Here is a 10222-nt window from a genome sequence, read left to right as displayed (position 1 = left end):
GGATTGCGCTGGCACAGGAAGTACGTGGTGTTGTACGGATGCTGATGTGGCGCGTCCATCCATCCACAAGGCGATGCAGTCTGTATTAGCAGATAAAACAAGCTACTGCAACAACAATTTGTGTATGCTTTGGAAATGGATTAAAAATAAGAAGATACGAAGCCGACAAAATCGCGACCGCTGAAAACGAGCTCTCGCTGGACCCCTCAACAGTTTGCTGGATCGCCGAAAAAACATGATGGGACATGCAGTGAGGATTTAAATCGACACCAATCGCTAGGCCGCAGCGGCCAAGGGTGTCAATGAAGTTGAGTCCTCACCCTGCTTCTCCTCTCCATCAGGAAGCAGAGACTCGGCGGTTGGAGCTACATCTGGAGCCTGCGAGCCCACGAAACAAGACTCAGCAGGCGTAGCAGTCGGAATAGGATGAGGGGTGGCGTGTCAAAGAGGTCGCACCAAGTCGATATACGCTCGGAAGGAGACAGAACCGGATCGACTACCACGCTGCGGTACACATTCACGAAGCGCGTGTCGCGAGGATTAAAGAACTTAGGATTGCGCTGGCACAGGAAGTACGTGGTGTTGTACGGATGCTGATGTGGCGCGTCCATCCATCCAGTACGCCGATGCTGACTAGCATCCAGAGCCGGAACGTCGGACAACCAGTCAGACGTCTGAAAAGCAAACGACAAGATCTAAATTGGAAGCCGGCTCCAAGAGCAGCTCGCCGCAAATGAACGGCGGATGAGAAGGGCCAAAGGAAACAGAATCACGTCTCCACGACATATACAGCTCACGGTACTTGTTGCGAAGACGATCGGCACGACGGTCGCGCTCACCGAAGATCTTCTTCAAGAGAGCTCTCAGTAGCTTCGTGTTTTTTCTGTCGTGGCTAACGCTCTAAAGTTCTTCGATGAGACCTCGCTCAACACCGGCCAAAGGAAGCCAATGGAGACGCTCCTATAACGCGGACCCGAGGTCAGCTTGCTTGCCGCCATCACCTCAAAGATTCGTTCAGATCCACTTGAGACGGGTCTTGATTGGGGCACGTTTGGAGATGGGGGTGCTCGGGTCGAAACCGATGGCGTCGAAGAGGCACGGCTGGAGTGGGTATAGCCGCCGGAGTTGCTGATAAGCGGGATCCGGATCCATGTAGTTGAAAAATAGCATCAAGCGATCGAGAAGACGGACGAGAAGACGCCTCAGCAGCAGATGGAGACGGTTGCCATTGTGGAGCTGGCGATGAAGGAGGATATGGTCCACGCAGTACGATCGGAGAGGTCGACATAGGTGAAGGATTCGGCCGAGTAGGAGTCGGAGACCGAGCTGGACCAAGACCGCTACAATTATTTTCGAAAACTACTACGTCATCGCTGTCAGCCGGACTTGAATGCTCGGTAGGTGGTGGAACACCACCGCCACCACTAGTGTCACCAGCTGGAATATCCGCCAAGGGTTCATCATCATCATCGCTGTCTCCACGATTATTGTCATCATTACCACCGTCACCAATCTCCATGGAATAACCAGCCGAGGAAACACTTGGTACAGAAACCGTTGGAACCGTCGTAGCCGGCTTCGAAGACTCGGAGGCTACTGGGGCAGCTTCAACAAGGACATGCCCTGCTGTAGAAACCACTCCCGAGACTTCGGTCGTCATGGAAGTCGCGGTAGACGTCGTAACAGCCTTGCCCGATGGAACGGTGTTCTCCGTCCCTTCGTCTTCGTCATCCGAGCCGAACATGAGCCGGAAATCCTCTGGCTCACGCGAACCTTTTTCGACAGCGCGTATATATGCTGGAGAAGAAGAAACCGTTAATGCAGATAGCTTAGCCACGATATGGGCACCCTGAGGTTGAGATGAAGGCTGTCGGAACGAACTTTTGCTTTCCTAGCAGAAATATTGTTGTGGGAGCTTCCTAGCTACATTTGTAGCTAGGATTTACGTGGGATTTCCAACACCAAAACGGAATACTTCCGTTCGAGCTGCGCTCACACGAAGTCCCTCCATGAACTCGGTCACGCTGACCAGTCCCGGAAGAGAGCCCGCCGCCATTCCGGCAATAACAGTTATCAACTCTTGGACATAGTACAATAACTCCTTCTTACCCTGCCGAGTAGCAAGGAGCATCGACCGAATACGGTGCGCCTGATTAGGCGACGTGAGCGCGCGTAAAAGCTGTTGTCTAAGCTGATCCCAAGTGGAAAATGCAGCATCACAGACGTACCACACGTTAGAGCCCACTCGCGATTTCCAAACCTGGAAATAGCTAGCGCCACGCGCTGATGTTTAGACTGGAGCAGGACCGATCCCATGGCCATCTCGACCTCACGTGTCCAGAGAAGGAGATTCTCATTATCCTTCGCATCGAAGGTTTTTACGCTCGTCATAGACGGCTTCTGTCTCTCACAGACGCTTCACGCGTCATCGACGTGGTCGCCGTTGCGGTCCTTATCTTCTCTTGGACTTGCTCCAAGAGCGCGTTCTCGTAGCGTGATATCGATTCCTGCCTGGCGGTGACCGCCTCTGGACCTTGCGATGCAAGATGGGCCATGCTCCAGGCCAAGAAAGGAAATAAGTTTAGTAAGCGCGTCCTGCTGCGTGGGGGGGAAATTCGCGAACACGGGGTGTTCCATACTCGCAGAGGGTATAATCAACCGACTCAGGAGCGGAATTGACTACAAGTGTTTTTAAGTGCAGTGGGGCTGCCGTAGCTTCAGCGATAGAGAAAGATGTTCGACTCAAAGAGTCACTAATACTAAGCTCCTTATCTAAAGGACACTTGCAGCTCACCACCAGGGCTCAAAGTTAATAGTGTAACTTTATACTTCAAAACCAGAAGTGTTTTATTTACTAATTTCCGGCCAAGCCGCCTAGGGGTAAATGCATCTGTCTACCTATCTAGCATAGCTAAACCTAATCAAATGCATTACACGTGGGTTACAGCCAACGTACTGAGAGGCCATGTTAGCTCACCGACTTGTGTACTGATATTTTGTTAGCTCTCCTGGTACTCCGTACCCCTGTGTGCTCCACACCATGTGATCCCGTTACATTTCTTCATTTGAAAGTACTAATTTCCAGTAGTACTCTTTTTGTTACAAGATGATTTTTACAGACCTTTTATGCGCCTGAACGAAGACCTTACACCGTCAAAGAAGACCAGGCGAGCACTCTATTATGCAGGAGAAACACAGTGTGCGACGCAGGTCTATAGGCTGGATGCATGCCCTCACGCTGTTACATATTTAAAACCAAAAAGTAGTATGTATATGATAATTGGTGATATGAGAGGAATAACTATATCTACGCCTTGCTATTCGACACAATTGCAATTAAGGCAAGTGACCGATGGATGGTCCTCCGTCAATTGCACGCACTCCCTCAGTTGGCAACCTGCTCTCGAAGATCTATTTTAGAGCTTTGAATTTTAAACGCTGTAAAAACATAAACTACGCACCTCTTTTGATATTACACTAGCCGAGTGCCGCCGCTACGCGGCGGGTAAGAATGAATGTCGTTCCTTGTGTTTTGCCTCCGTTCCGCTCGCCACGGGCTCGCTTCATTACTCGCACGGTAGGTTGGCAGAGTGTGGCTCAGGCGGGTCCAAAGGCCCGCAGGGTTGCAGAAGGTGCCGATTTGGGCCGCCTCGCTGCGCCCGGCATCTTTTAGACCAATAGGGGCCACCTTCGCTGCGCTCGTCAGCCAGTAGAAATATTTAAATTATTTTATCCAATTATTTGTCTGGAAAAGCGTGACAGGCACGACAATTTAGTGTGACGGACAGACAGGCTGCTGCAATAGATGTTTAAGACTAGCGCTCTGGGCGTCCGCTCCGCGGACGCTAGGGCATAGTTGGTTGGTGTAGTGCGGGCTGACCACCTCCGCTGCGCTGCGGTGTGCTTAGCGTTTCTACGTACAGCAAATCAACATATAATACATGTATATTGTGTACTACTTATAATACGCTCCAAAACAACACCGCACACAGTATCCTTAGTGTCCACATATTTTGGTAGATATGACCAGGGTTTAACGTGATCTGCAAGATGAGCACCATCTTACCCGGGAAGGTTTTGTCTATAATCACATTTGAGCTCATAGCTCCCAAAATGACACAAATCGGAGGCGTGTGTGGCTGCAAAGCTAACAAATGCTGTTCAGAAGACATGGCAGTATCAGTGATGATCCAAAATTGGCATAGACCGGTGAGGAATCCCAGTTTAGCTGGAGTAAATATGTCTACTCAAACATAATATCATCTGTCACGTCATCGCCGTGAGGCAGTCGACACCATATCATTGATTGCGACAGTCTATTAGAGAAAGGTTTAGTCAGCTCCTCGCGCGAAGTATCTTTTAGGACAGATAGATTTTGCCGATAGTAGCGACAAACACCAATATTATGCGTTGCAATTGTTCTGCTGAGCTCTTTATGATATTACTGAAGGTGTTTCCACTATCTTTCCCATACATTGATTCTACTTGCATAGCTGGCGCACATACTGACTTATTTGCATAGATTCTGACTGATAGAGTGGCGTAGGCCCTTTCGAGTGACATTTACTGGCTCCGATATGTATGACGAACATACGAAGCCACATAACGGTAGGCAGATTATCAGATCGTGGATATCTTAGACTTGATTCGAGTCGTCGCTCATGTACATTATATGAAGTACTTTTGCTGCCTACTTACTAACTCGGCGTGCTATTTGATGTATCCGTGCATATATTGCGAGGTCGTTAATGAGTGTATACCACGCGATCGTGATATCTAAAACCTATATATAGGATCACTGTCGCTTTCTCGGTACATTTGCGTCGTCGTGCTGGCTTACTGTGCTTACGTTTCTGATGTATCCGTCTATATGACCAAGCAGGTCACTAACTGGGCACAGGTCATATTGCAGTGATACTGGCACGCTGACCGCGCATCTGTAACATGTATTCAACGCAGTATCTACGCGCGCGGCGGGTACACCTTATAGCCACCCGCGACTCAACCGAGCTCTTATCTTGACCATTATCGATAGGGCACTAAAGTACAGTATTGCGTACAGATACATCGACCTGCGACAGTCACTTGTATGGTCTGCATTATGGCACATGTGTTCGTGTCTACGTAGACAGTAACGTATCGTAGCGTGTAGTACTCACTTAATACTGTAGTTTCAATTTGTGAGCGCCCATTAGTGGAATACGCGCTGTGAAAGGTTGATGGTACATACAGCATGATTTAGCTTATGTCCCAATGAGTGAGTGTACTTGTCGTCTACGTGACGTGTATACGGATAGGAACGGCCAGCTTGCGGCTGCTCCGCAGTATATACCATGTGCTAACTATCATATGAAACGCGCTACGTTCTTTAGGTGCGTCAACACGCTTGGTAGCGCCACAGTCAGTTTACCGTATGCGCTGTCCCAAGCCTTGCGCTGCCCACCGGTATACAAATTACAAAGATAAGCGGGGTTAAGGGCCAAAAGGGTATATTTACCAATTACTTTCTCTTCTGCTGCTTCTTTTGCTCGATGTACTTGGCGTTTCGGGCGGTCAGCTTGCAAGGGCGGCTGTGCTTCTTCTTCTTCTTCTTGGGGTACCAGTCAGGACCCATTGCCTTCTTGACGTTCGCCAGGCTTTCCTGGCGGCGCACTTCGGTCGAATCAGGTGGTGGGGGCTTTTCCCCCCAGAGCTCAACCGCTTTTGGGCCGTTCTCGCAGACAAGACAGCGCCGCACTATGTCCCGCCCGCCGATTGTACGGAGCGCGTAACCGTACTGCAGCTTCCCGCAACCGACGCAGCGCGCCCGGGCATCCTTCGTAGACCGCTGCGAGTTCAGCAGGAGCAGGTCAATCTTCGCCTCGCATTGCTTGCACGCAGGGCCCACCATTTTGCAAACTGTGAGTAAGTTAACAAATTATATTGTTCTAACCAATTACTTGCGTCCAAATATTAGCCAATAGCACGGTCCTGCAAGGCTGGTATTTATTATTAGACAAAATATTAAATGTTTTAAAATATTTCTATTTTTCTTTGCTTTAATAATACTTTTATCAGATTTACAAAAAATACATACTTTACATGCAATAAAAGTGACTAAAATCCCTATGTACCGTGCGCGCATAGATTTATCAGGTGCGGTGCACGGGAGCAGATAGCGCAATAATCGTGCAGCCGCGCGCATTCATTGCACGGTGAAAGTGGTGAGTGTCAGGTGACGTAAAAAGATATATATTCGCAAAGTCCCTACAAAAAGCGCTGGTCGTGAAGCCTACTTTAGTATTAAAAAATACTATCGTCTCTACTTTTGAAAGTCTGTGGAAAATAGCATCGCCGAGCTCTTACCAATGCGGCCTGTGAAGCTTATATTAATAATATCAATACTACTAATATCGTCTTTACTTTGAAAGGTGCGTGGAAAATAATATCCCAGAGCTCTTACAAAATTCTGGTCTGTGAAATCTACACTAATAATAATAAATATCTCTATTTGAGAAGTGTGCAGAGCTCTAAGAAAATAAAGGGGTTACTGTACCCGATTTCAGTACATACGACAGGTTTTGCGTAGCTAAATGTCAATAATCAAGTATCTGCGCAGCTCGCCTAGCTGTTGCAACCAATCGATGCGTTTCGTGCTCGGCAGAAATGTTTACCTTACGTCCAATCCCGAGGGCGAGAGACGGTCTGATCGTGCGACAGATCCAGTCTGTGTCGCAGGTCGGCAAATATTGACCAATGCGCGCGCGAGTTAATTGTGTGACGCTTTTGGATATATTTGTAATTTTGGCCTAGTTAGGTCGAGTCAGAAAGGTAGGCGCGGTCGGTAAGATGGAAGGAAACTGTATTAAAAGGCCCAAGTGTAGCCATGCGAAAAGGTAGGGAAAGGCAGCAAGAAAGGAAACGGACGGACTGATTGATAGACGGACGGACAGACCCGCTGCAAGGTTAAGATGCGGGAAATTGTACGTACTGTACAGTATTACGTTTAAAATACCGGTAACGGAAGTGGTCAATTCGAGGCCGGTTTGCAGGTGCAATTTTCGGATGGGCACTGCTTCGGACTTGAGCTTTGGAAGTCATAAGTTTTGACAGTTCTGGAACTTTCGGAATCCCTCTTTTTTTAAGGTGGTGATTGGCACATAATATGACAGTGTTGGTCGCTGTATTGTTACTTAAAGAAACCACTGGAATTGTGGCGGAGGTTCAATTAAAGGCCGGAGTTAGACTTGTGTTGAGTATGTTCATTGGAACCCCAGCAGCAGGGGTAGGTCTACTAGAACGGTGCATATCGGTCGTACTTAAGGCATTATCCTAGGTAACTAGATTTGAGAGGTGATGCCATTCTGGATAGGACTACATTTCCAAAAGCACGCAGACACAGACAGCGCTCGAAATGTCGAGCGGGGCGCCGGATCTGCTCGAGCCCCCAGAGCTCTGCTGCCACCCGGAGAACCTCGTACGGCTGCTCATGCGTCATGGCTAGCGACTCTTACCTTTTGCTGAAGCCAAGACCTCCTGTGTGCTGTGGAACTGCCCGGTAGGGTGGGGTAACGCTGTCGGGTTGACAGACGCACAGATTAAACCAATTTGGCACGGCAGTCTTTTAGTTCCACATACTAATGAGGTCGTACTGATAGTTGCTGTGTCTAAACTACTGTAGAATCTACAATATCACTACCAGTGGCAGCGCTTGGCGACATCGAGGTCGTCTTCTTGCAAGGCTTAGCCCCGTGTTTGCGACCTTTAGCTCCCGATCTGGCGGTGGACGCTTCAATTTCCTGTAAGACCTCATGTGTCAAGAGACGTCCGCCGACGGAAACGCGCTTGCGCTTCTGGCCGCGGCCTTTGCTCGGTGGAGCTGGCATTGTGAGGATCTCGCCTTCGACAAGCGCCTTCATATGCAGCCATGTGGCAAGCAGGACGTAGTGAGGCGCCCCATTTCGTGTGAAATTGTTCAAACGGGCGCCCATCTTAACTAAAGACAAGGGAAACAGTCCACAAGCTTTGAATCTTGCCTTAAACTTTCGATCGATCCGAGCCCCTCGCCAGGCCATGCTACCTACTTGAATCGCATCGTCTTTGCTAATGTTGTAGTATCCGTTCTCGACTTCCTCCACGATCTCCCCAAGCAGAGTTTGTATCTTGCTCTTCAGTGTAGCGAATACGGCTACGTCTAATGGCTGCAGAAGGTGCGTGGTGTTCAGGGGCAGGAAAACCAGCATTACGTTCAGATGCTCTGCTGCGGCAAGCACCTCTTCCGAGTAGGGATATCTGCATCCATCCAAAATCAGCACAAGTGGACGTGCAACGGAATCAGGCACTGCGCTTGCAAAGAACTTCAACCATGGCTCAAAAATGGTGGTATTCATAAAGCCCGAGGCTGAAGTCGTGACCACAGCGTCTTTTGCCTGGCAATTCTCCAGCAGTCCAGTTAAAACGGTCTTTCCAGGCAAAACAAAGCCGGTGGTATTACAAAGCCAGCAGCACTTCCACACGCGACAATTGTGAGGTGAAAATTAGCTGTAGTCCTGTATTCCAAACGTTACTCGATCCACGAACAGCGACTACTTTCTTGCTCTTGAGTTGCTTATGAAAAGCCATTTCGTCCATATTAAAGACCCTCGAGCTGTCCAGTTTCAGCTCAATGATAAGCTTTGCTAGGGGGCTGAAAAGCGTAGTTAGGTCAGCATGAACAACAAAGTTACGCTTGATAGCAAGGGACTGGGCGGATCGCACGGTCAGCGCTGGATAGCGCTTTTAAAGGCCTTGTACCAACCGTGGCCCACACGTTCGCCGCCGCCCAGCAAGCCCACTTCCTGCGCATTTCGTATGATCACGGCGCCTTGGCTGGTGGCTAATGAGCTGTCGTCCTACCACCCAGTCGTATAGATGGTCTTCTGCTACTTTCGGTAAGAGCGTTTTGGGCCCAGGCCATCCGGCTTTTAGTGACTTGCCCTCCGCTAGTGCATGTAGCCACTTTCGAATAGTTCTCTCATGAACGCCAGTAACAGCGGCGATGTCAGCCACTGTACTGCCGGCTTGAACTTGAGCGATTGTTGCTTGTTTAAAGTCCACCGTGTAGGTAGGTGCCATTGAGCTGGTTTGGGAACAAAAACTGCTTAGAGTAACGCTGCTTTCTGGTAGTGATCGCTCTCCCGCCAGCAGTTTGGATTTCGCGCCAAATCTGTATAAATTTCTGTGAGTTTCGTACTTAGTTGTATATCTACAAATGACATGCTGGAAATCGTAATACAGCGTATGCATTGGCTAATATCACACCGGCCTCAAATTGGAAGCTTCCCTTACTGGCGTAATTGTCTTTTCGATTAGCGCTATGTTTGCTTCGGGCATAAGAGATTTTTTTTGGAATAACGCAAGGCTTGGAATAGCGATTATCTGGATAAAATCTGACTAAATGACGGATAGATTATTGATCGATATTCAAATAATTTATTCCAGTGGAATAACGCGGCCCTTCGCTATGCCACTGAAATATATTTCTGAACGAAAAAAATATTATTCTAAAGTCGGAGTTATTCCAGAAACTAAAGTTCTCAATTATTGCTCCAGATGAGCCCTTCGGTAGTAATCCCTGCTCATTGAATATCCTCCAGCAAGAACAAAATATCGCCCTTAATTAAAAAATACCTCTCACCTCTCCCTCGGAATATGAAATAAACGAATAAACTGCTCTGAGGTGCTTAACAATGTCAAAGCTACTACAGTGGTCACGGTAATGAATCGCATTGAAATGATTTTGTGTGGAGTAATTGTTTTATCTCACACAGCAATTGATCTCCGTGAGAGTATTAATGAACTCCCATTAAATAGTGTTTGGTAAAATAAATCTCATTGCTATTATTTTATGTAGCCCTCAAATTAATCTCACATCCACATGTCGGCAAGTTGCTCATGAGTGCTGAGTGCGAGCGGTGAGGTTTAGCAGAAAATTTGAAATTAATTGGCTTCAGAGCTAACCATTAGCAGGACTTACAGTAAGAACAGAGGGTTGGCATGTCACTGGACTGAATTGACTTGAGAAATCATAAGATGCAGATTGCGACGTTTTCGCGATTAGTTAAAAAGATTGAAAACGAAGCTGTACTTCATTCTTGCTTTTGACAGACAAGAAGGAGGCTACATGTACTCCGGTGCCGTCGTTCTCCGTGGATACAACGACCCTATCGAATGCAGCACAGGTGTAACTGTGCTGCTCTGGTTC

The 10222-nt window shown here is 48.1% G+C and overlaps 1 protein-coding gene across 1 annotated transcript; it reads right to left on the bottom strand.

The window, feature by feature from the left end:
• Positions 1-7646: 7646 nt before the first annotated feature.
• PITG_15885 (uncharacterized protein) lies at positions 7647-9093 on the bottom strand (the record flags this gene model as incomplete). Its single annotated transcript, XM_002898075.1, has 4 exons — positions 7647-8271; positions 8474-8665; positions 8773-8816; positions 8875-9093. 4 exons carry the CDS (start codon positions 9091-9093, stop codon positions 7647-7649), a joined length of 1080 nt encoding a protein of 359 aa, XP_002898121.1.
• Positions 9094-10222: the final 1129 nt, after the last annotated feature.

Source organism: Phytophthora infestans, genomic scaffold (genome assembly GCF_000142945.1).
Source record: "Phytophthora infestans T30-4 supercont1.39 genomic scaffold, whole genome shotgun sequence".
In the NCBI taxonomy this organism is placed as follows: Eukaryota; Oomycota; class Peronosporomycetes; order Peronosporales; family Peronosporaceae; genus Phytophthora; species Phytophthora infestans.
The sequence above is the reverse complement of the archived record's forward strand: the minus strand, read 5'-3'. Positions and strand labels throughout refer to the sequence as shown.